Source organism: Salmo salar, chromosome ssa13 (genome assembly GCF_905237065.1).
Source record: "Salmo salar chromosome ssa13, Ssal_v3.1, whole genome shotgun sequence".
In the NCBI taxonomy this organism is placed as follows: Eukaryota; Metazoa; Chordata; class Actinopteri; order Salmoniformes; family Salmonidae; genus Salmo; species Salmo salar.
Window position 1 is genome coordinate 97,149,091 of NC_059454.1, and position 25,986 is coordinate 97,175,076.

At 46.2% G+C, this 25,986-nt stretch overlaps 1 protein-coding gene across 4 annotated transcripts in view; it reads left to right on the plus strand.

Annotated features, from left to right (window-relative positions):
* Window positions 1–25,986, plus strand: part of LOC106568319 (A disintegrin and metalloproteinase with thrombospondin motifs 6) — a 190,635-nt gene that overhangs the window by 37,302 nt on the left and 127,347 nt on the right. For all 4 annotated transcript variants that reach the window (XM_045692499.1, XM_045692496.1, XM_045692497.1 and 1 more), the window contains exon 9: window positions 14,245–14,350. In XM_045692499.1, the coding sequence (XP_045548455.1) occupies window positions 14,245–14,350 (106 nt within the window). The remainder of the gene's footprint in view (window positions 1–14,244; window positions 14,351–25,986) is intronic.

Genomic DNA, 25,986 nt, shown 5'->3' on the forward strand with positions numbered 1-25,986 from the left:
GCTCTCTGTTCTGTTATTTTCTCTGCTCTATGCTCTCTGTTCTCTGCTCTCTGTTCTCTGTTCTATGCTCTCTGCTCTATTCTCTCTACTCTATGCTCTCTGTTCTCTGCTCTCTGCTCTCTGCTCTCTGCTCTCTACTCTATGCTCTCTGTTCTCTGCTCTCTGCTCTCTGCTCTCTACTCTATGTTCTGTGTTCTCTACTCTCTGTTATCTGCTCTCTGCTCTATGCTCTATGTTCTATTCTCTCTCTTCTCTGCTCTCTGTTCTCTGCTCTCTGTTCTCTACTCTCTGTTATCTGCTCTCTGCTCTATGCTCTCTGTTCTCTGCTCTTTGTTCTCTGTTCTCTGTTCTGTTATTTTCTCTGCTTTATGCTTTCTGTTCTCTGCTCTCTGTTCTCTGTTCTCTGCTCTCTACTCTCTGTTCTCTGTTCTCTACTCTCTGTTCTCTGTTCTCTACTCTCTGCTCTCTGTTCTCTACTCTCTGTTATCTGCTCTCTGCTCTATGCTCTATGCTCTCTGTTCTCTGCTCTCAGTTCTCTGCTCTCTGCTCTATGCTCTCTGTTCTCTGTTCTCTGCTCTATGCTCTGTTCTCTGTTCTCTGCTCTCTGTTCTCTGCTCTCTGCTCTCTGTTCTCTGTTCTCTGCTCTATGCTCTCTGTTCTCTGCTCTCTGTTCTCTACTCTCTGTTATCTGCTCTCTGCTCTCTGTTCTCTGTTCTCTGTTCTGTTATTTTCTCTGCTTTATGCTTTCTGTTCTCTGCTCTCTGTTCTCTGCTCTCTGCTCTCTGTTCTCTGTTCTCTGTTTTGTTCTCTGCTCTCTGCTCTCTGTTCTCTACTCTCTGTTATCTGCTCTCTGCTTTCTGTTCTCTACTCTCTCTGTTCTCTGCTCTATGCTCTCTGTTCTCTGCTCCCTGTTCTCTGTTCTGTTCTTTTCTCTGCTCTCTGTTCTCTGCTATCTGCTCTCTGTTCTTTTCTCTGCTCTATGTTCTCTGTTCTGTTCTTTTCTCTGCTCTCTGGTCTCTGTTTTGTTCTTTTCTCTGCTCTCTGTTCTCTGCTTTCTGTTCTCTGCTCTCTGCTCTATGCTCTCTGTTCTCTGCTCTCTGTTCTGTTCTTTTCTCTGCTCTCTGTTCTCTGCTTTCTGTTCTCTGCTCTGCTCTATGCTCTCTGTTCTCTGCTCTCTGCTCTATGCTCTCTGTTCTCTGTTCTCTGTTCTCTGCTCTCTGTTCTGTTCTTTTCTCTGCTCTCTGCTCTCTGTTCTCTGCTCTCTGCTCTATGCTCTCTGTTCTCTACTCTCTGTTATCTGTTCTCTGCTCTATGCTCTATGCTCTCTGTTCTCTGCTCTCTGATCTATGCTCTCTGTTCTCGGTTCTCTGTTCTCTGCTCTATGCTCTCGGTTCTCTGTTCTCTGCTCTATGCTCTCTGTTCTCTGAGTTCTGTTCTCTGCTTCCTGTTCTCTGTTCTCTGCTCTATGCTCTCGGTTCTCTGTTCTCTGTTCTGTTATTTTCTCTGTTCTCTGCTTTCTGTTCTCTGTTCTCTGCTCTATGCTCTCTGTTCTCTGCTCTCTGTTCTCTGTTCTCTGTTCTGTTATTTTCTCTGCTTTATGCTTTCTGTTCTCAGCTCTCTGTTCTCTGCTCTCTGTTCTCTGCTCTCTACTCTCTGTTCTCTGTTCTCTACTCTCTGTTCTCTGCACTATGCTCTCTGTTCTCTGTTCTCTGCTCTATGCTCTATGCTCTCTGTTCTCTGTTCTCTGCTCTATGCTCTCTGTTCTCTGCTCTCTGCTCTATGCTCTCTGCTCTCTGCTCTCTGCTCTCTGCTCTATGCTCTCTGTTCTCTGCTCTCTGTTCTCTGTTCTCTACTCTCTGTTCTCTGTTCTCTGTACTCTACTCTCTGTTCTCTGCTCTATGCTCTCTGTTCTCTGCTCTAAGCTCTCTGCTCTCTGTTCTCTGTTCTCTACTCTCTGTTCTCTGTTCTCTGTTCTCTGCTCTCTGCTCTCTGTTCTCTACTTTCTGTTATCTGCTCTCTGCTCTATGCTCTCTGCTCTCTACTCTATGCTCTCTGCTCTCTGTTCTCTGTTCTCTGTACTCTACTCTCTGTTCTCTGTTCTCTGTTCTCTGTTCTCGGCTCTCTGTTCTCTGTTCTCTGCTCTCTGTTCTCTGCTCTATGCTCTTTGTTCTCTGCTCTCTGTTCTCTACTCTCTGTTATCTGCTCTCTGCTCTATGCTCTGTGCTCTCTGTTCTCTGCTCTCTGTTCTCTGTTCTCTGCTCTCTGTTCTCTACTCTCTGTTCTCTGTTCTCTGTTCTCTGTACTCTACTCTCTGTTCTCTGTTCTCTGTTCTCTGCTCTCTGTTCTCTGCTCTCTGCTCTCTGTTCTCTGCTCTATGCTCTTTGTTCTCTGCTCTCTGTTCTCTACACTCTTTTTATCTGCTCTCTGCTCTATGCTCTATGCTCTCTGTTCTCTGCTCTCTGTTCTCTGTTCTCTGTTCTGTTATTTTCTCTGCTTTATGCTTTCTGTTCTCTGCTCTCTGTTCTCTGCTCTCTGTTCTCTGCTCTCTACTCTCTGCTCTCTGTTCTCTACTCTCTGTTATCTGCTCTCTGCTCTATGCTCTGTGCTCTCTGTTCTCTGCTCTCTGTTCTGTGCTCTCTGCTCTCTGTTCTATACTCTCTGTTATCTGCTCTCTGCTCTATGCTCTCTGTTCTCTGCTCTCTGTTCTCTGTTCTCTACTCTCTGTTCTCTGCTCTATGCTCTATGTTCTCTGCTCTATGCTCTCTGTTCTCTGCTCTCTTTTCTCTGCTCTCTGTTCTCTGTTCTCTGCTCTATGCTCTCTGCTCTATGCTCTCTGCTCTCTGCTCTATGCTCTCTACTCTATGCTCTCTGCTCTCTGTTCTGTTATTTTCTCTGCTCTCTGTTCTCTGTTCTCTACTCTCTGTTCTCTGCTCTATGCTCTCTGTTCTCTGCTCTATGCTCTCTGTTCTCTGCTCTCTGTTCTCTGTTCTCTGCTCTATGCTCTCTGCTCTATGCTCTCTACTCTATGCTCTCTGTTCTCTGCTCTCTGTTCTGTTATTTTCTCTGCTCTATGCTCTCTGTTCTCTGCTCTCTGTTCTATGCTTTTCTCTGCTCTCTGTTCTCTGTTCTCTACTCTCTGTTCTCTGCTCTATGCTCTCTGTTCTCTGCTCTATGCTCTCTGTTCTCTGCTCTCTGTTCTCTGTTCTCTGCTCTATGCTCTCTGCTCTATGCTCTCTACTCTATGCTCTCTGTTCTCTGCTCTCTGTTCTGTTATTTTCTCTGCTCTATGCTCTCTGTTCTCTGCTCTCTGTTCTCTGTTCTATGCTCTCTGCTCTATGCTCTCTACTCTATGCTCTCTGTTCTCTGCTCTCTGCTCTCTGCTCTCTGCTCTCTACTCTATGTTCTCTGCTCTCTGCTCTCTACTCTATGTTCTCTGTTCTCTACTCTCTGTTATCTGCTCTCTGCTCTATGCTCTATGCTCTATTCTCTCTCTTCTCTGCTCTCTGTTCTCTGCTCTCGGTTCTCTACTCTCTGTTATCTGCTTTATGCTTTCTGTTCTCTGCTCTCTGTTCTCTGTTCTCTGCTCTCTACTCTCTGTTCTCTGTTCTCTACTCTCTGTTCTCTGTTCTCTACTCTCTGCTCTCTGTTCTCTACTCTCTGTTATCTGCTCTCTGCTCTATGCTCTATGCTCTCTGTTCTCTGCTCTCTGTTCTCTGCTCTCTGCTCTATGCTCTCTGTTCTCTGTTCTCTGCTCTATGCTCTCTGTTCTCTGCTCTCTGTTCTCTGCTCTCTGTTCTCTGCTCTCTGCTCTCTGTTCTCTGTTCTCTGTTCTCTGCTCTATGCTCTCTGTTCTCTGCTCTCTTTTCTCTGCTCTCTGTTCTCTGTTCTCTGCTCTATGCTCTCTGCTCTATGCTCTCTGCTCTATGCTCTCTACTCTATGCTCTCTGCTCTCTGTTCTGTTATTTTCTCTGCTCTCTGTTCTCTGTTCTCTACTCTCTGTTCTCTGCTCTATGCTCTCTGTTCTCTGCTCTATGCTCTCTGTTCTCTGCTCTCTGTTCTCTGTTCTCTGCTCTATGCTCTCTGCTCTATGCTCTCTACTCTATGCTCTCTGTTCTCTGCTCTCTGTTCTGTTATTTTCTCTGCTCTATGCTCTCTGTTCTCTGCTCTCTGTTCTCTGTTCTATGCTTTTCTCTGCTCTCTGTTCTCTGTTCTCTACTCTCTGTTCTCTGCTCTATGCTCTCTGTTCTCTGCTCTATGCTCTCTGTTCTCTGCTCTCTGTTCTCTGTTCTCTGCTCTATGCTCTCTGCTCTATGCTGTCTACTCTATGCTCTCTGTTCTCTGCTCTCTGTTCTGTTATTTTCTCTGCTCTATGCTCTCTGCTCTATGCTCTCTACTCTATGCTCTCTGTTCTCTGCTCTCTGCTCTCTGCTCTCTGCTCTCTACTCTATGCTCTCTGTTCTCTGCTCTCTGCTCTCTGCTCTCTACTCTATGTTCTGTGTTCTCTACTCTCTGTTATCTGCTCTCTGCTCTATGCTCTATGCTCTATTCTCTCTCTTCTCTGCTCTCTGTTCTCTGCTCTCTGTTCTCTACTCTCTGTTATCTGCTCTCTGCTCTATGCTCTCTGTTCTCTGCTCTCTGTTCTCTGTTCTCTGTTCTGTTATTTTCTCTGCTTTATGCTTTCTGTTCTCTGCTCTCTGTTCTCTGTTCTCTGCTCTCTACTCTCTGTTCTCTGTTCTCTACTCTCTGTTCTCTGTTCTCTACTCTCTGCTCTCTGTTCTCTACTCTCTGTTATCTGCTCTCTGCTCTATGCTCTATGCTCTCTGTTCTCTGCTCTCTGTTCTCTGCTCTCTGCTCTATGCTCTCTGTTCTCTGTTCTCTGCTCTATGCTCTCTGTTCTCTGTTCTCTGCTCTCTGTTCTCTGCTCTCTGCTCTCTGTTCTCTGTTCTCTGCTCTATGCTCTCTGTTCTCTGCTCTCTGTTCTCTACTCTCTGTTATCTGCTCTCTGCTCTATGCTCTCTGCTCTCTGTTCTCTGTTCTCTGTTCTGTTATTTTCTCTGCTTTATGCTTTCTGTTCTCTGCTCTCTGTTCTCTGCTCTCTGCTCTCTGTTCTCTGTTCTCTGTTTTGTTCTCTGCTCTCTGCTCTCTGTTCTCTACTCTCTGTTATCTGCTCTCTGCTTTCTGTTCTCTACTCTCTCTGTTCTCTGCTCTATGCTCTCTGTTCTCTGCTCCCTGTTCTCTGCTCTCTGTTCTCTGCTCTCTGCTCTCTGTTCTCTACTCTCTGTTATCTGCTCTCTGCTCTATGCCCTATGCTCTCTGTTCTGTGCTCTCTGCTCTATGCTCTCTGTTTTCTGTTCTCTGCTCTCTGTTCTCTGCTCTATGCTCTCTGTTCTCTGCTCTCTGTTCTCTGTTCTCTGCTCTATGCTCTCTGCTCTATGCTCTCTACTCTATGCTCTCTGTTCTCTGCTCTCTGTTCTGTTATTTTCTCTGCTCTATGCTCTCTGTTCTCTGCTCTCTGTTCTCTGTTCTATGCTCTCTGCTCTATGCTCTCTACTCTATGCTCTCTGTTCTCTGCTCTCTGCTCTCTGCTCTCTGCTCTCTACTCTATGCTCTCTGTTCTCTGCTCTCTGTTCTCTGCTCTCTGCTCTCTGTTCTCTGTTCTCTGTTCTCTGCTCTATGCTCTCTGTTCTCTGCTCTCTTTTCTCTGCTCTCTGTTCTCTGTTCTCTGCTCTATGCTCTCTGCTCTATGCTCTCTGCTCTATGCTCTCTACTCTATGCTCTCTGCTCTCTGTTCTGTTATTTTTTCTGCTCTCTGTTCTCTGTTCTCTACTCTCTGTTCTCTGCTCTATGCTCTCTGTTCTCTGCTCTATGCTCTCTGTTCTCTGCTCTCTGTTCTCTGTTCTCTGCTCTATGCTCTCTGCTCTATGCTCTCTACTCTATGCTCTCTGTTCTCTGCTCTCTGTTCTGTTATTTTCTCTGCTCTATGCTCTCTGTTCTCTGCTCTCTGTTCTCTGTTCTATGCTTTTCTCTGCTCTCTGTTCTCTGTTCTCTACTCTCTGTTCTCTGCTCTATGCTCTCTGTTCTCTGCTCTATGCTCTCTGTTCTCTGCTCTCTGTTCTCTGTTCTCTGCTCTATGCTCTCTGCTCTATGCTCTCTACTCTATGCTCTCTGTTCTCTGCTCTCTGTTCTGTTATTTTCTCTGCTCTATGCTCTCTGCTCTATGCTCTCTACTCTATGCTCTCTGTTCTCTGCTCTCTGCTCTCTGCTCTCTACTCTATGCTCTCTGTTCTCTGCTCTCTGCTCTCTGCTCTCTACTCTATGTTCTGTGTTCTCTACTCTCTGTTATCTGCTCTCTGCTCTATGCTCTATGCTCTATTCTCTCTCTTCTCTGCTCTCTGTTCTCTGCTCTCTGTTCTCTACTCTCTGTTATCTGCTCTCTGCTCTATGCTCTCTGTTCTCTGCTCTCTGTTCTCTGTTCTCTGTTCTGTTATTTTCTCTGCTTTATGCTCTCTGTTCTCTGCTCTCTGTTCTCTGTTCTCTGCTCTCTACTCTCTGTTCTCTGTTCTCTACTCTCTGTTCTCTGTTCTCTACTCTCTGCTCTCTGTTCTCTACTCTCTGTTATCTGCTCTCTGCTCTATGCTCTATGCTCTCTGTTCTCTGCTCTCTGTTCTCTGCTCTCTGCTCTATGCTCTCTGTTCTCTGTTCTCTGCTCTCTGCTCTCTGTTCTCTGTTCTCTGCTCTATGCTCTCTGTTCTCTGCTCTCTGTTCTCTACTCTCTGTTATCTGCTCTCTGCTCTATGCTCTCTGCTCTCTGTTCTCCGTTCTCTGTTCTGTTATTTTCTCTGCTTTATGCTTTCTGTTCTCTGCTCTCTGTTCTCTGCTCTCTGCTCTCTGTTCTCTGTTCTCTGTTTTGTTCTCTGCTCTCTGCTCTCTGTTCTCTACTCTCTGTTATCTGCTCTCTGCTTTCTGTTCTCTACTCTCTCTGCTCTCTACTCTATGTTCTGTGTTCTCTACTCTCTGTTATCTGCTCTCTGCTCTATGCTCTATGCTCTATTCTCTCTCTTCTCTGCTCTCTGTTCTCTGCTCTCTGTTCTCTACTCTCTGTTATCTGCTCTCTGCTCTATGCTCTCTGTTCTCTGCTCTCTGTTCTCTGTTCTCTGTTCTGTTATTTTCTCTGCTTTATGCTTTCTGTTCTCTGCTCTCTGTTCTCTGTTCTCTGCTCTCTACTCTCTGTTCTCTGTTCTCTACTCTCTGTTCTCTGTTCTCTACTCTCTGCTCTCTGTTCTCTACTCTCTGTTATCTGCTCTCTGCTCTATGCTCTATGCTCTCTGTTCTCTGCTCTCTGTTCTCTGCTCTCTGCTCTATGCTCTCTGTTCTCTGTTCTCTGCTCTCTGCTCTCTGTTCTCTGTTCTCTGCTCTATGCTCTCTGTTCTCTGCTCTCTGTTCTCTACTCTCTGTTATCTGCTCTCTGCTCTATGCTCTCTGCTCTCTGTTCTCCGTTCTCTGTTCTGTTATTTTCTCTGCTTTATGCTTTCTGTTCTCTGCTCTCTGTTCTCTGCTCTCTGCTCTCTGTTCTCTGTTCTCTGTTTTGTTCTCTGCTCTCTGCTCTCTGTTCTCTACTCTCTGTTATCTGCTCTCTGCTTTCTGTTCTCTACTCTCTCTGTTCTCTGCTCTATGCTCTCTGTTCTCTGCTCCCTGTTCTCTGCTCTCTGTTCTCTGCTCTCTGCTCTCTGTTCTCTACTCTCTGTTATCTGCTCTCTGCTCTATGCCCTATGCTCTCTGTTCTGTGCTCTCTGCTCTATGCTCTCTGTTTTCTGTTCTCTGCTCTCTGTTCTCTGCTCTCTGTTCTCTGTTCTCTGCTCTCTGCTCTCTGCTCTATGCTCTCTGCTCTCTGTTCTCTGTTCTCTGTTCTGTTATTTTCTCTGCTTTATGCTTTCTGTTCTCTGCTCTCTGTTCTCTGCTCTCTGCTCTCTGTTCTCTGTTCTCTGTTTTGTTCTCTGCTCTCTGCTCTCTGTTCTCTACTCTCTGTTATCTGCTCTCTGCTTTCTGTTCTCTACTCTCTCTGTTCTCTGCTCTATGCTCTCTGTTCTCTGCTCCCTGTTCTCTGCTCTCTGTTCTCTGCTCTCTGCTCTCTGTTCTCTACTCTCTGTTATCTGCTCTCTGCTCTATGCCCTATGCTCTCTGTTCTGTGCTCTCTGCTCTATGCTCTCTGTTTTCTGTTCTCTGCTCTCTGTTCTCTGCTCTATGCTCTCTGTTCTCTGCTCTCTGTTCTCTGTTCTCTGCTCTATGCTCTCTGCTCTATGCTCTCTACTCTATGCTCTCTGTTCTCTGCTCTCTGTTCTGTTATTTTCTCTGCTCTATGCTCTCTGTTCTCTGCTCTCTGTTCTCTGTTCTATGCTCTCTGCTCTATGCTCTCTACTCTATGCTCTCTGTTCTCTGCTCTCTGCTCTCTGCTCTCTGCTCTCTACTCTATGCTCTCTGTTCTCTGCTCTCTGCTCTCTGGTCTCTACTCTATGTTCTGTGTTCTCTACTCTCTGTTATCTGCTCTCTGCTCTATGCTCTATGCTCTATTCTCTCTCTTCTCTGCTCTCTGTTCTCTGCTCTCTGTTCTCTACTCTCTGTTATCTGCTCTCTGCTCTATGCTCTCTGTTCTCTGCTCTCTGTTCTCTGTTCTCTGTTCTGTTATTTCCTCTGCTTTATGCTTTCTGTTCTCTGCTCTCTGTTCTCTGTTCTCTGCTCTCTACTCTCTGTTCTCTGTTCTCTACTCTCTGTTCTCTGTTCTCTACTCTCTGCTCTCTGTTCTCTACTCTTTGTTATCTGCTCTCTGCTCTATGCTCTATGCTCTCTGTTCTCTGCTCTCTGTTCTCTGCTCTCTGCTCTATGCTCTCTGTTCTCTGTTCTCTGCTCTATGCTCTCTGTTCTCTGTTCTCTGCTCTCTGTTCTCTGCTCTCTGCTCTCTGTTCTCTGTTCTCTGCTCTATGCTCTCTGTTCTCTGCTCTCTGTTCTCTACTCTCTGTTATCTGCTCTCTGCTCTATGCTCTCTGCTCTCTGTTCTCTGTTCTCTGTTCTGTTATTTTCTCTGCTTTATGCTTTCTGTTCTCTGCTCTCTGTTCTCTGCTCTCTGCTCTCTGTTCTCTGTTCTCTGTTTTGTTCTCTGCTCTCTGCTCTCTGTTCTCTACTCTCTGTTATCTGCTCTCTGCTTTCTGTTCTCTACTCTCTCTGTTCTCTGCTCTATGCTCTCTGTTCTCTGCTCCCTGTTCTCTGCTCTCTGTTCTCTGCTCTCTGCTCTCTGTTCTCTACTCTCTGTTATCTGCTCTCTGCTCTATGCCCTATGCTCTCTGTTCTGTGCTCTCTGCTCTATGCTCTCTGTTTTCTGTTCTCTGCTCTCTGTTCTCTGCTCTCTGTTCTCTGTTCTCTGCTCTCTGCTCTCTGCTCTATGCTCTCTGCTCTCTGTTCTCTGTTCTCTGTTCTGTTATTTTCTCTGCTTTATGCTTTCTGTTCTCTGCTCTCTGTTCTCTGCTCTCTGCTCTCTGTTCTCTGTTCTCTGTTTTGTTCTCTGCTCTCTGCTCTCTGTTCTCTACTCTCTGTTATCTGCTCTCTGCTTTCTGTTCTCTACTCTCTCTGTTCTCTGCTCTATGCTCTCTGTTCTCTGCTCCCTGTTCTCTGCTCTCTGTTCTCTGCTCTCTGCTCTCTGTTCTCTACTCTCTGTTATCTGCTCTCTGCTCTATGCCCTATGCTCTCTGTTCTGTGCTCTCTGCTCTATGCTCTCTGTTTTCTGTTCTCTGCTCTCTGTTCTCTGCTCTCTGTTCTCTGTTCTCTGCTCTCTGCTCTCTGTTCTCTGTTCTCTGTTCTATGCTCTCTGCTCTCTGCTCTCTACTCTATGCTCTCTGCTCTCTGCTCTCTGCTCTCTGTTCTCTGCTCTCTGTTCTCTGCTCTCTGTTCTCTGTTCTCTGCTCTCTGCTCTCTGTTCTCTGTTCTCTGTTCTCTGGTCTATGCTCTCTGTTCTCTGCTCTCTGTTCTCTGTTCTCTAGTCTCTGTTATCTGCTCTCTGCTCTATGCTCTCTGCTCTCTATTCTCTGTTCTCTGTTCTCTGTTCTGTTATTTTCTCTGCTCTCTGTTCTCTGCTCTCTGCTCTCTGTTCTCTACTCTCTGTTATCTGCTCTCTGCTCTATGCCCTATGCTCTCTGTTCTGTGCTCTCTGCTCTATGCTCTCTGTTTTCTGTTCTCTGCTCCCTGTTCTCTGCTCTCTGTTCTCTGTTCTCTGCTCTCTGCTCTCTGTTCTCTGTTCTCTGTTCTATGCTCTCTGCTCTCTGCTCTCTACTCTATGCTCTCTGCTCTCTGCTCTCTGCTCTCTGTTCTCTGCTCTCTGTTCTCTGCTCTCTGTTCTCTGTTCTCTGCTCTCTGCTCTCTGTTCTCTGTTCTCTGTTCTCTGGTCTATGCTCTCTGTTCTCTGCTCTCTGTTCTCTGTTCTCTACTCTCTGTTATCTGCTCTCTGCTCTATGCTCTCTGCTCTCTATTCTCTGTTCTCTGTTCTCTGTTCTGTTATTTTCTCTGCTTTATGCTTTCTGTTCTCTGCTCTCTGTTCTCTGCTCTCTGTTTTGTTCTCTGCTCTCTGCTCTCTGTTCTCTACTCTCTGTTATCTGCTCTCTGCTCTCTGTTCTCTGTTCTCTGCTCTATGTTCTCTGCTCTCTGTTCTCTACTCTCTGTTATCTGCTCTCTGCTCTCTGTTCTCTGCTCTCTGTTCTCTGCTTTCTGTTCTCTACTCTCTCTGCTCTCTGCTCTATGCTCTCTGTTCTCTGCTCCCTGTTCTCTGCTCTCTGTTCTCTGCTCTCTGCTCTCTGTTCTCTACTCTCTGTTATCTGCTCTCTGCTCTATGCTCTATGCTCTCTGTTCTGTGCTCCCTGCTCTATGCTCTCTGTTTTCTGTTCTCTGCTCTCTGTTCTATGTTATCTGCTCTATGCTCTCTGCTCTCTGCTCTCTGCTCTCTGTTATCTGTTCTCTGCTCTATGCTCTCTGTTCTCTGCTCTCTGTTCTCTACTCTCTGTTATCTGCTCTCTGCTCTATGCTCTCTGTTCTCTGCTCTCTGCTCTATGCTCTCTGTTCTCTGCTCTATGCTCTATGCTCTCTGTTCTCTGCTCTCTTTTCTCTTTTCTCTTTTCTCTGCTCTCTGTTATCTGCTCTCTGTTCTCTGTTCTCTGCTCTATGCTCTGTGCTCTTTGTTCTCTGTTCTCTGTTCTCTGCTCAATGCTCTCTGTTCTCTGCTCTATGCTCTCTGTTCTCTGCTTTCTGCTCTCGGTTCTCTGTTCTCTGTTCTCTGTTCTCTGCTCTATGCACTCTGCTCTATGCTCTCTGTTATCTGCTTTCTGCTCTATGCTCTCTGTTCTCTGCTCTATGCTCTCTGTTCTCTGTTTTGTTATTTTCTCTGCTCTATGCTCTCTGCTCTCTGTTCTCTGCTCTATGCTCTCTGCTCTCTGCTCTATGCTCTCTGTTCTCTGCTCTATGCTCTCTGTTCTCTGCTCTCTGATCTATGCTCTCTGTTCTCTGTTCTCTGTTCTTTTCTCTGTTCTCTGCTCTCTGCTCTATGTTCTCTGCTCTCTGATCTATGCTCTCTGTTCTCTGTTCTCTTCTCTGTTCTCCGCTCTCTGCTCTCTGTTCTGTGGCCTGGAGGCAAGGAAAGACAGGTCAGAGAGACCAGGTGGCGTTTACTGTCGTCGGGCCGGGTACAGACAGGGTTAGGTCCATGCAGGGCAGGGCACAGGCGTGGTAACCTCCAAGTGCACTTGACTGTGTCCTTCTACCAATATAGCTCAAATAATGTGGATATTTATAAGTTCATATGGCATATTTTTCTCCTGCTACAGTACTTTAAGGACACTGGTTTCCAGTCATTTTTGCCAGGGGTTTGGTTTGACATGTTGTGTCTCCACTGTGACAGGAACTGTGACAAACTTAAACTTACAAACTTGTTAAGCTTCTGTAACCAAGCTCAGAAAGGCAAGGGGGAGAAAAACAGAAAGATAGAGGGACAGATAGAAAGTGAAGGATGAAATTCAGAGGGAACATAAGATAACAAGAGAGAGAGAAAGACAGCGTTGTGGTGGAGAAAGGACGGCAGGGAGAGTCAGCATCTCCCCTCCTCTTTGCCTCCCTCCCTCTGATGGTGTAGAGCCCCTGCAGGCTCCACAGTATATCTTGGAGGTAATATTGGGACTCTGGGGGGGTTTGACAGATTGACCGCATTCGTCACATTCCCCCCGTCGCTTTAATTGCACCAGCATCTGCTTGGCTTCCTCGTTCTCTCTCACTCCCTTCTCCTTCTCTCCTCCTCCCCCTCTCCCTTTCCTCTGTTTCTCCTCTCCTCCTCCTTCTCTCCCTCTCCATTTCTTCTCCCATCTCAACCCTGTTCCCCACACTCTTCTCCCCCTATCCTCTCCTCCTTCCCCTCTCCCTCTCCATTTGTCCTCCCTTTTCAACACCCTCCTCTTCTCTTCCTTTCCTCCATTCCGTCCCTCTCAATCCTTCTCCCCCCTCTCCTCTACTCATCTCCTTCCCTCCTCACCCTATCATTAGGGGTCATGCTACAGGTCAGCTCTTTTCCCCTTGGGTCTCTGGGTAATCTGAGATGGAGATAATACCTAACCAACCCCACTTCTGAGTGTTATGTGAAACCCTTCCCAGTAGCCTGTAGATGGAATCTCTTCTCTTCTCTTTCTATCTGACCTGTTACCCTCTGGGGGAAGAACAGAGACACCTGGATGGGGGAAAGGCTCTACTCTCCAACCTTACACACACACACACACACGCACGCACGCACGTACACACACACACACACACACACACACACACACACACACACACACACACACACACACACACACACACACACACACACACACACACACACACACACACACACACACACACACACACATACATACATACATAAAACATGTAGAACTCTGTATGCCTGCTTTTTGACAAAGCTAACAATAACCTGCATTTAATCTTATCTTGCATAAGATGAAATGTACATACTACAGTGACACTCCAACACACACACAAGCACACATGCACAGACAGGCAATTTTATAGCTTTACTCAGCGTTCTTTCACTCTTCTGCTTCTCTCTCCAAAAGAGCTCTTTCTCAAATATAAAGAATATGCCTATTGCTTTCTCTTTGGAACTCTATATGTTTTAGGGGGGGTGGGGATGTTTTCTTAAATTCAATAGCCTGCATTACTAGGTGGTCCCTTGTTACTTGGAGTGAAATGTATAAATCCAAGCCTGTCTAGACATTTTCCAGCTCTGACTTTAGGTTGAAAAAAGTTCATGTCTAGCCAGTTGATGCTGAAGTCAGGTCCCGCTGGTGAGTCCAGCAGCAGCAGCATGGACTGAGGCTGTGTCCCAAATCACACCCTATTCCTTATGTAGTGCATTACTTTTGTCCAGAGCCCTGAGAGAAGAAGTCAACTCTCAACGCTCTTAGCCAACGTCCCAAATGGCACCCTATTTCCTATATGGGCCCTGGTCAAAAGTAGTGCACTATAAATGGAATAGGGTGCAGCCTGAGAAGTTTAGTTGCCTTCTTCTCTCTCTCTCTCTCTCTCTCTCTCTCTCTCTCTCTCTCTCTCTCTCTCTCTCTCTCTCTCTCTCTCTCTCTCTCTCTCTACCTCTCTCCTGCTGCTCTTCCTTTAACACCAGGGAGGTCAGAACTGAGGAATCCAGCTTTTAGAGCCACCACTCCTAAGAATGTTACACCTTGACCTGACTCTGTTTCACTCTCTCTCTCTCTCTCTCTCTCTCTCTCTCTCTCTCTCTCTCTCTCTCTCTCTCTCTCTCTCTCTCTCTCTATATATATATATATATATATATATATCTCACTCTATCTCTCTCACTCTCTATCTCTCTATCTATCTATCTATCTATCTATCTATCTATCTATCTATCTATCTATCTATCTATCTATCTATCTATCTATCTATCTATCTATCTATCTATCTCACTCTCTCTCTCTATCTCTCTCTATCTCTCTCACGCTCTCTCTTTCTCTATCTCTCACTATCTCTCTCTCTCTCACTCTATATCTCTCTATCTCTCTCTCTCTCACTCTATCTTTCTATCTATCTATCTCTCTCTCTCTCTCTCTATCTCTCTCTCTATCTCTCTCTATCTCTCTCTATATCTCTCTCTATCTGTCTCTCTCTCTATCTCTCTCGTTCTCTCTCTCTGTGTGTGTGTGTGTCCAGGCTTGGCGTCGGTAGCTGGGATGTGTGAGCCGGAGAGGAGTTGCAGCATCAATGAAGACATTGGCTTAGGTTCTGCTTTCACCATCGCTCACGAGATTGGCCACAAGTGAGTCCATTCACATTTACCCAGAATTTTCTGCATTGCTTTACTAAACACAGTTAACCCTTTCAGACCTTTCCCTTAGCCCCTCCCCATCACGGCTGCTAACACACTGTTTTAAAAATACTTTTATGTCCCAAAATAATGTTCAGTCGGAAACCAAGATTATCTTTGAAAATGTTTCCCTCTTAAACAGATTTAATTATATACACTGCCATTCAAAAGTTTGGGGTCACATAGAAATGTCCTTGTTTTTGAAAGAAAATTGTTCAGAAATACAGTGTAGACATTGTTAATGTTGTAAATGACTATTGTAGCTGGAAACAGCTGATTTTGAAAACTGTTGTCCTGATTAAAGATGCATTAAAACTGGCCTTCTTTAGACTAGTTGAGTATCTGGAGCATCAGCATTTGTGGGTTTGATTACAGGCTCAAAATGGCCAGAAACAAAGAACTTTCTTCTGAAACTCGCCAGTCTATTCTTGTTCTGAGAAATGAAGGCTATTCCATGCGAGAAATTACCAAGAAACTGAAGATCTCGTTCAACGCTGTGTACTACTTCCTTCACAGAACAGCGCAAACTGGCCCTAACCAGAATAGAAATAGGAGTGGGAGGCCCCGGTGCACAACTGAGCAAGAGGACAAGTACATTAGAGTGTCTAGTTTGAAAAACAGACGCCTCACAAGTCCTCAACTGGCAGCTTCATTAAATAGTACCCACAAAACACCAGTCTCAACATCAACAGTGAAGGGGCAACTCCGGGATGCTGGCCTTCTAGGCAGAGTTGCAAAGAAAAAGCCATATCTCAGACTGGCCAATAAAAAGAAAAGATTAAGATGGGCAAAAGGACACAGACACTGGACAGAGGATCTCTGCCTAGAAGACCAGCATCCCGGAGTTGCCTCTTCACTGTTGACGTTGAGACATTTCTAAGTAACCCCAAACCTTTGAACGGTAGTGTATATAATAATACACATATATATCACTACACAGAGAATGTGACTCGCTATTTCGTAACACCCGCAATATCATCTGCCAATAAAATTTTATTTTATTTTATTTGGAACTATTCCCAAAGAATAACCAGATCTTTGGGTTGGTTTGGTTTGGGTTGGTGTGCGTTGGTTTGGGTTGGGTTGGTACAGTTGAAGTCGGAAGTTTACATCAAATCAAATCAAAGTTTATTTGTCACGTGCGCTGAATACAACAGGTGTAGACCTTACAGTGAAATGCTTACTTACTGGCTCTAACCAATAGTGCAAAAGAGGTATTAGGTGAACAATAGGTAAGTAAAGAAATAAAGCAACAGTAAAAGACAGGCTATATACAGTAGCGAGGCTATAAAAGTAGCGAGGCTACATACAGACACCTGTTAGTCAGGTTGATTGAGGTTGTATGTACATGCAGATGTGGTTAAAGTGACTATGCATATATGATGAACAGAGAGTAGCAGTAGCGTGAAAGAGGGGTTGGCGGGTGGTGGGTGGCGGGACACAATGCAGATAGCCCGGTTAGCCAATGTGCGGGAGCACTGGTTGGTCGGCCCAATTGAGGTAGTATGTACATGAATGTATAGTTAAAGTGACTATGCATATATGATAAACAGAGTGTAGCAGCAGCATAAAAGAGGGGTTGGGGGGGCACACAATGCAAATAGTCCGGGTAGCCATTTGATTACCTGTTCAGGAGTCTTATGGCTTGGGGGTCAAAATTGTTGAGAAGCCTTTTTGTCCTAGACTTGGCACTCCGGTATCGCATGCCATGCGGTGGTAGAGAGAACAGTCTATGACTGGGGTGGCTGGGGTCTTTGACAATTTTTAGGGCCTTCCTCTGACACCGCCTGGTGTAGAGGTCCTGGATGGCAGGCAGCTTAGCCCCAGTGATTTACTAGGCCGTATGCACTACCCTCTGTAGTGTCTTGCGGTGAGAGTCCGAGCAATTGCCATACCAGGCAGTGATGCAACCAATCAGGATGTTGAAGCTGTAGAACCTTTTGAGGATCTCAGGACCCATGCCAAATCTTTTTAGTTTCCTGAGGGGGAATAGGCTTTGTCGTGCCCTCTTCACGACTGTCTTGGTGTGTTTGGACCATTCTAGTTTGTTGTTGATGTGGACACCACGGAACCTGAGCTCTAAACCTGCTCCACTACAGCTCCGTCGATGAGAATGGGGGCGTGCTCGGTCCTCCTTTTTCTGTAGTCCACAATAATCTCCTTAGTCTTGGTTACATTGAGGGATAGGTTGTTATTCTGGCACCTCCCAGCCAGGTCTCTGACTTCCTCCCTATAGGCTGTCTTGTCGTTGTCGGTGATCAGGCCTACCACTGTTGTGTCGTCTGCAAACTTAATGATGGTGTTAGAGTCATGCCTGGCCATGCAGTTGTGGGTGAACAGGGCGTACAGGAGGGGACTGAGTACGCACCCCTGGGGAGCTCCAGTGTTGAGGATCAGCGTGGCAGATATGTTGCTACCTACCCTCACCACCTGGGGGCGGCCCGTCAGGAAGTCCAGGATCCAGTTGCAGAGGGAGGTGTTTAGTCCCAGGATCCTTAGCTTAGTGATGAGCTTTGAGGTTACATACACCTTAGCCAAATAAGTTTAAACTCAGTTTTTCACAATTCACAATTCCCTGTCTTAGGTCAGTTAGTATCACCACTTTATTTTAAGAATGTGAAATGTCAGAATAATTGTAGAGAGAATGATTTATTTCAGCTTTTATTTCTTTCATCACATTCCCAGTGGGTCAGAGGTTTACATAAACTCAATTAGTATTTGGTGGCATTGCCTTGAAATTGTTGAACTTGGGTCAAACGTTTCAGGTAGCCTTCCACAAGCTTTCCACAATAAGTTTGGTGAATTTTGGCCCATTCCACATGACAGAGCTGGTGTAACTGAGTCAGGTTTGTAGGCCTGCTTGCACATGTTTCTTCAGTTCTGCCCACAATTTTTTTTATGGGTTTGAGGTCAGGGCTTTGTGATGGCCACTCCAATACCTTGACTTTGTTCTCCGTTAGCCATTTTTCCACAACTTTGGAAGTATGCTTGGGGTCATTGTCCATTTGGAAGACCCATTTGCGACCAAGCTTTAACTTCCTGACTGATGTCTTGAGATGTTGCTTCAATATACCCACATAATTTTCCATCCTCATGATGCCATCTATTTTGTGAAGTGCACCAGTCCCTCCTGCAGCAAAGCACCCCCACAACATGATGCTGCCACCCACATGCTTCACGGTTGGGATGGTGTTCTTCGGCTTGCATGCGTCCCCCTTTTTCCTCCAAACATAACAACACTCATTACGGCCAAACAGTTCTATTTTTGTTTCATCAGACCAGAGGATATTTCTCCAAAAAGTATGATCTTTGTCCCCATGTGCAGTTGCAAACCGTAGTCTGGCTTTTTTATGAAGGTTTTGGAGCAGTGGCTTCTTCCTTGCTGAGCGGCCTTTCAGATTATGTGAATATACAACTTGTTTTACTGTGGATATAGATACTTTTGCACCTGTTTCCTCCAGCATCTTCACAAGGTCCTTTGCTGTTGTTCTGGGATTGATTTACACTTTTCGCACCAAAGTACATTCATCTCTAGGAGACAGAACTCGTCTCCTTCCTGAGCAGTATGATGGCTGCGTGGTCTCATGGTGTTTATACTTGCGTACTATTGTTTGTACAGATGAACGTGATACCTCCAGGCGTTTGGAAATTGCTCCCAAGGATGAACAAGACTTGTGGAAGTCTACAATTATTTTTCTGACATTTTGGCTGATTTCTGTTGATTTTCCCATGATGTCAGGCAAAGAGGCACTGAGTTTGAAGGTAGGCCTTGAAATACATCCACAGGTACACCTCCAATTGACTCAAATTATGTCAATTAGCCTATCAGAAGCTTCTAAAGCCATCATTTTCTGGAATTTTCCAAGCTGTTTAAAGGCACAGTCAACTTAGTGTATGTAAACTTCTGACCCACTGGAATTGTGATACATTGAATTATAAGTAAAGTAATCTGTCTGTAAACAATTGTTGGAAAAATTACTTGTGACATTGTAATTGGTGCGTACTGGCGGCAGAGAAGTCACGCGCAGGAGAGCAAAAACGTATTTACAACGGCGCAGTTTAATAATAAAAACCACCGTTAACAGAACAATAAATCAAATGGGTACAAAACCCTTCACACACCAGCATAACGTGCACAAGCACTTACAACAAACAAATCCGGACAAGGACATGCTTCTTGCCTGGCGAGGGTTCAATCTCCTCACTGCCCGGATAAAGGGTGTTTCGCCCCCTCTGCTGAGAGAGCACAGCTCCTATCCCAGCCTTGGACGCGTCCACCTCCACTATGAACGCCAAAGAGGGATCTGGATGGGCCAGCATGGGAGCCGAGGTAAACAGAGCCCTCAGGTGACCAAAAGCCCTGTCCGCCTCAGCCGACCACTGCAAATGCACCGGGCCCCCCTTCAGCAGTGAGGTAATGAGAGCCGCTACCTGACCAAAACCCCGGATAAACCTCCGGTAGTAGTTGGCAAACCCTAAGAACCGCTGCACTTCCTTTACCGTGGTGGGAGTCGGCCAATTACGCACGGCTGAAATGCGGTCACTCTCCATCTCCACCCCTGAAGTGGAGATGCGGTACCCTAGGAAGGAGACGGACTGCTGGAAGAACAGACATTTCTCACCCTTGACGTACAGGTCATGCTCCAACAGGTGACCAAGCACCCTGCGCACCAGGGACACATGCTCGGCGCGTGTAGCGGAGTATATCAGAATGTCATCGATATACACCACTACACCCTGCCCGTGCAGATCCCTGAAAAGCTCGTCTACAAAGGCTTGGAAGACTGATGGCGCATTAATCAACCCGTATGGCATGACGAGGTACTCATAGTGCCCTGAGGTGGTACTGAAAGCCGTCTTCCACTCGTCTCCCTCCCGGATACGCGCCAGGTTGTAAGCGCTGCTGAGATCTATTTTGGTGAAGAAGCGCGCCCCATGCATTGACTCAATTGCTGTGGCTATGAACAGTAACGGGTAACTATACTTCACAGTGATCTGGTTCAGACCTCGATAGTCAATACACGGGCGCAGTCCTCCCTCCTTCTTCTTCACAAAAAATAAACTCGAGGAGGCGGGTGAAGTGGAGGACCAAATGTACCCCTGACGCAGGGATTCAGAGACATATGTTTCCATAGCCGCCATCTCCGCCTGTGACAGGGGATACATGTGACTCCTTGGAAGTGCAGCGTCTACCAGGAGATTTATCGCACAATCACCCCGTCGATGGGGTGGTAATTGAGTTGCCTTCTTTTTGGAGAAGGTCGGGAGCCAAATCAGCATATTCGGGGGGAATGCACACGGTGGAGACCTGGTGTGGACCTTCCACCGTAGAGAGCCCTCCATTGCCAAGAAACAGTGGGGTCATGACAAGCTAACCAGGGTAGGCCTAGCACCACGGGAGACGCAGGAGAGTCAATAAGGCAGAGACTAATTCTCTCCTTGTGACCCCCCTGCGTCACCATGCCCAGAGGAGCGGTGGCCTCCCTAATCAACCCTGACCCTAATGGTCGACTATCTAAGGCGTGAACGGGGAAGGGCACAGCCACGGGAACAATGGGGATCCCTAAACTATGGCCGAACGATCTATCTATAAAATTCCCAGCCGCGCCTGAATCGACGAGCGCCTTATGCTGGGAATGCGGGGAAAACTCAGGAAAAGTGACATACAAAACCATATGTGCAGCAGAGGGCTCTGGGTGAGAATGGTGCCGGCTCACCTGGGGTGACACCAGAACGCCCTGCCTGCTGCCTCGATACCCAGAGGAACCAACCCGGCACCGACCAGCAGTGTGACCTCTGCGGCCACAGATGGTGCACGAGCTGGAACCCCCTCCAGTCTTCCTGCGCACCGCCCCTCCCAGCTCCATGGGTATTGGAGAGAGGGTGCGGGGGGATGGAACCAACAGACCCCGATCTGAACGTCCGCGGGTAGCCAGCAGGTTATCCAGCCGGATGGATAGTTCCACCAGCTGGTCGAATGTGAGGGTGGTGTCTCTGTAGGCCAACTCCCGACGAACGTCCTCGCGCAGACTACAGCGATAATGGTTGATCAGGGCCCTGTCATTCCATCCTGCGCCGGCACCCAGGGTGCGAAACTCCAGGGCGAAGTCCTGGACGCTCCTCGTCCCCTGCCTCAGATGGAAGAGGCGTTCACCCGCAGCTCTACCCTCGGGCGGGCAGTCGAAGACTGCCCGGAAGCGGCAGGTGAACTCCTTTAACTGGTCCAACGCCGCATCTCCCTCTCTCCACACGGCGTTGGCCCACTCCAGGGCTTTCCCGGTGAGGCACGAGACGAGGGCGGACAGACACCCTCTTACGGCCCGAAGGAGCCGGGTGGACGGTTGCCAGGTATAAGTCTAGCTGCAACAGGAACCCCTGGCAGTTCATCGTATTCCTGGGGAAGGGAGAGACGAATCCCACTGGGACCAGGAGAAGGAGGGGCGCGTAGTGGAGACCCCGGTTGTGCTGGTGGAGGCGCTGGAGAACTCCCTGTCTCTCCCAGCGGTCCATTGTCTGGACAACGCGGTCCATGGCGGTGCCAAGATGGTGGAGCATTGTTGCGTGCTCCCGGACGCGCTCCTCCACCCCTATACCCGGGGTACCTGCTCCTGCTGACTCCATAAGTTTGGTCCAGAATTCTGTAAGGGGTGCGTTCTGGCGGCAGAGAAGTCAGGCGCAGGAGAGCAAAAACTGATTTACAACAGCGCAGTTAAATAATAAAAACCACCATTAACAGAACAATAAATCAAATGGGTACAAAACCCGTCACACACCAGCATAACGTGCACAAGCACTTACAACAAACATTTCTGGACAAGGACATGTGGGGAACAGAGGGTTAAATACACAACATGTAATAAGGGAATTGAAACCAGGTGTGTGGAAAGACAAGACAAAACAAATGGAAAATGAAAAGTGGATCGATGATGGCTAGAAGTCTGGCGACGCCGATGGCGAGTGCCGCCCGAACAAGGAGAGGATTAAACTTCAGCGGAAGTCGTGACAGTCATGCACAAAGTAGATGTCCTAACCGACTTGCCAAAACTATAGTTTGTTAACAAGAAATTTGTGGAATGGTTGAAAAACTAGTTTTAATGACTCCAACCTAAGTGTATGTAAACTTCCGACTTCAACTGTATGTGGACACCTGCTCGTCTATCTCATTCCAAATCATGGGAATGAATATGTAGTTGGTCCCCCCTTTGCAGCTATAACAGCCTCCACTCTTCTTCTTGACAAACCATTTTTATATGGTCCTTGCTTTGTGCATGGGGGCATTGTCATGCGGAAACTGGAAAGGGCCTTACCCAAACTGTTGCCACAAAGTTGGAAGCACAGAAGCATCTAGAATATCATTGCATGCTATAGCTTTAAGATTTCCCTTCACTGGAACTAAGGGACCTAGCCCGAAACATGAAAAACAGCCCCAGACCATTTTTCCTCCTCCATCAAACTTTACAGTTGTCACTATGCATTCGGGCAGATAGCGTTCTCCTAGCATCCGGCAAACCCAGATTTGTCCATCGGACTAGCAGATGGTATTGTGCATGGTGATCTTAGGTGATCTTAGGCTTGTGTGCAGCTGCTCGGCCATGGAAACCCATTTCATGAAGCTCCCGACGAACAGTTATTGCTGTGGTTGTTTCCAGAGGCAGTTTGGAACTCAGTAGTGAGTGTTGCAACCGAGGACAGATGATTTTTAAGCACTTCAGCACTTGGCGGTCCCGTTCTGTGAGCTTGTGTGGCCATCCATTTTGCGGCTGAGCCGTTGTTGCTCCTAGATGTTTCCACTTCACAATAATAGCACTTACAGTTGACTGGGGCAGCTCTAGCAGGGCAGAAATTTGACGAACTGACTTGTTGTTATGACGGTGCCAAGTTGAAAGTCACTGAGCTCTTCAGTAAGGCCATTCTACTACCAATGTTTGTCTATGGACATTGCATGGCTGTGTGCTCGATTTTATACACCTGTCAGCAATGGGTGTGGCTGAAATAGCCAAATTTATTCATTTGAAAGGGTGTCCACATACTTTTTAATATACAGTGTATTCGGAAAGTATTCAGACCCCTTCCCTTTTTCCACATTTTGCTACGTTACAGCGTTATTCTAAAATAGATTAAATAAAACATTTCCTCATCAATCTACACACAATACCCCATAATGACAAAGCGAAAACAGGTTTATAGAAAGTTATGAAAATGTATTAAAAATAAAAACAGACCCTTTGCTATGAGACTCAAAATTGAGCTCAGGTGCATCCTGTTTCCATTGATCATCCTTGAGATGTTTCTACAACTTGATTGGAGTCCACCTGTGGTAAATTCAATTGATTGGACATGATTTGGAAAGGCACACACCTGTCTATATAAGGTCCCACAGTTGGCAGTGCATGTCAGAGCAAAAACCAAGCCATGAGATCGAAGGAATTGTCCGTAGAGCTCAGAGACAGGATTGTGTCCAGGCACAGATCTGGGGAAGGGTGCCAAAACATTTCTGCAGCATTGAGGGTCCCCAAAGTACAGAGAGATCTTTGATGAAAACCTGGTCCAGAGCGCTCAGGACCTCAACTGAGGCGCATGTTCACCTTCCAACAGGACAACGACCCTAAGCACACAGCCAAGACAACGCAGGAGTGGCTTCGGGACAAGTCTCTGAATGTCCTTGAGTGGCCCAGCCAGAGCCCAGACTTGAAGCCGATGGAACATCTCTGGAGAGACCTGATAATAGCTGTGCATCAACGCTCCCCTGACAGAACTTGAGAGGTTCTGCAGAGAAGAATGGGAGAAACTCCCCAAATACACGAGTGCCAAGCTTGTAGCATCATACCCAAGAAGACTCAAGGCTGTAATCGCTGCCAAAGGTGCTTCAACAAAGTACTGAGTAAAGGGTCTGAATACTTCTGTAAATGTGATTTTTCTGTTTTTATTTATAATAACTTTGCAAAAAATTCTAAAAACCTGTTTTTGCTTTGTCATTATTGGGTATTGTGTGTAGATTGACGAGGAAAAAAACTATTGAATACGTTTTAGAATAATGCTGTATTGTAACAAAATGTGGAAAAAGTCAAGGAGTTTGAATACTTTCCGAATGCAATGTATGCTGTGTTTGCTCATGCCAATGACAGTGTCCACGTACCTCCTGAATATAAAGTTCAGTAATGATGATGTATTGGTCTACGTATCCACTCCCTGGGGTTCACAGAGATGGCCATTTCCTTTATAATGTCTCGTGTCTGCTTCTGTTTTGGGGCAGTTGTAAAAATGGTCTCTGCAAGGAGCGGATGTATAAAAAAAACTAAGCCAGGACGACTGATTTATTTCCAGAGTAGGGTTAAATGTCATAAACGCCAGCGTTAGAAAAACAGGCCGGGCTGTGGGATGTGGTGGGTTGTTATATACATTACAACTGATCTGTGCTTTTGGACGGTCAGGGAAACTAAGCTTCGGCTTCCTGCCGTAACACAAGCTTTTCTTTCATTTAGATATTCAGACAGATACAGTTTTTGGGTTACATACATTTTTTGTTAAACGGATTTGTATGCAGCCAGGCCAGTGCTCAGTCAAGTTGGGCAGCAGAAACCAGAAAGCAGAAACCTTTCTTTCTGTCAGGAGGTTCACACTAGAGAGCTGCTCTGATCAGACGGACGCTGAGAGAGAGAGAGAGAGAGAGAGAGAGAGAGAGAGAAGTATTTGTGTTTACGGGGAGGGTGGACGAGTAGGGGTTGAACCAGGCCTGGGCGGTGTACTGTATATTCTATAATGGTATTTGAATGTTTGGTTTGTTAAATGTGATACGCCGTGTGTAACGTCCATTTTTATAGTTTACTCAGCTACTTGAGTCATCCCTCCCATCTCTCTCCATGCCGCTTTCCACACAGACCTAGTCCCACCCCTTGTCACTCAAGGATTGCATTTGTTGTTGCACAACCACGAGACACTTTCGTTCAGTCTGCATGGTCAATGCAGCACATGCAACAATGTTGATGACAACGATGTTGTTTCCACTTTGATCTTAATATAAATCCACAAGCATTTTATAATTAGTTTGTGTTTCTTACATCTGCAAACAGCTAGTTTGTATTTTCTTAGCAAGTTAAGCTAAATCGTGTTAGCCACTACTGCTAATCGCTAGTTAGCTGGCTAATAAAAGTACTGAGTCAGAGCAAACGTAGCTAGGTAAAACAACCTGATACCAGTACTGGTGGAGGCCTAAATCAGCATGTTGTTTGTGCAACAGTATCTTCTAAATCAAAGAGGAATAGGTGAAGCATGAATATGTTGGCAACATGAATAAAGATTTCATGTAGCCAAAGATTATAGGGTTCCCTAGGAAACACTGAACATCACTTTGGTTCCTACCCTGTCACAATAACTCCTCCATGGCATTTTCATTTGTTGTCATGTCAAACAACACTGTATTCAAAGTGCCCATTATTATTTATATGCTAACTATATAATTAGAATAAACATTCTATTTCCATGATTCCAAAACTTCACCCAAGTGTTTTGCTCTAAATCGCAATTGCAACATTTGGTTAAAAATAAGGCCTCGTTTTTTTGCCCATATCGTGGCAGTGTGGAAATGATCTCAAATTAGTGCAGGAAATTATTTTAGGTTGAAGTTGAATTGAACAGTATAAACCAATCAGAATGGAGAAAGACACATTGAAATAATGTATCATATATGTGATACCACCCTAGGGTCACGCAGTACTCATGAAGCAAATTTAGAACTTTTATTAATCAAAAACATAAAATACGTCAAATACCATCATACAGTCAAAAATGTGAAAAATACCCTGATATGATATTTTGCCGATATCGCCACGCCCAAGGTTGAACCTCTTTCTTTATCTCTCTGTCTCTCTCTCTTTCCCTCTCCCTCTCTTTCTCTTTCTCTCCTCTCTTTCTCTTTATCTGTCTCTCTCCTTCCCCTCTCTCTCTCTGTCTCTCTGTCTCTCTGTCTTTATCCCCGCCCCGCTCTCTGTCTCTCTCTCTTTCCCCAAGTCTCATTGAGAGCATAGAGTGTTTGGCTCTGGTCTATCCCCACCTCCCTCTTCCCCTGTCTGTAGCTGGCTGCTGTTCTGTAACTGGCCAGTCAAGACCTGTAGATGGTGATTGATTGACAAGCAGGCAGCATCAGGGTGGTGATTAAAACTCTCTGCTCCCTCCAGCGCTCCAGACAAAGCCTGACCCCTGACCTCTAGTCCCCTCTACACCAGCTGTTACAGCCAGGAGCCAGGGAGCCCTTTCTAACATCTCAAACCCTCTCTACCTCTCTCTAACCCTGCCCTACATGTAGAGGAGGTGCCGGGCAGAGTTATAGAAGAGGTAGAAAAGGGCTGCAGGTAGCCTAGCGGTTAAGAGCATTGGGCCAGTAACTGAAAGGTTGCTGGTTTGAATCCCCGAGCCGACTAGGTGACTAATCTGTCTAATTGGTCCTGTAAGTCACTCTGGATAAGAGCGTCTGTAAAATGAGGTACAGGGAGGTAGAGATACATTCCCAGAGGTAATTATTGAACCTATCTGACTGCTCTGCACCCATCAGCCACAGTATTAGATATCTCTCTTTGAATGGCATTTTTGGC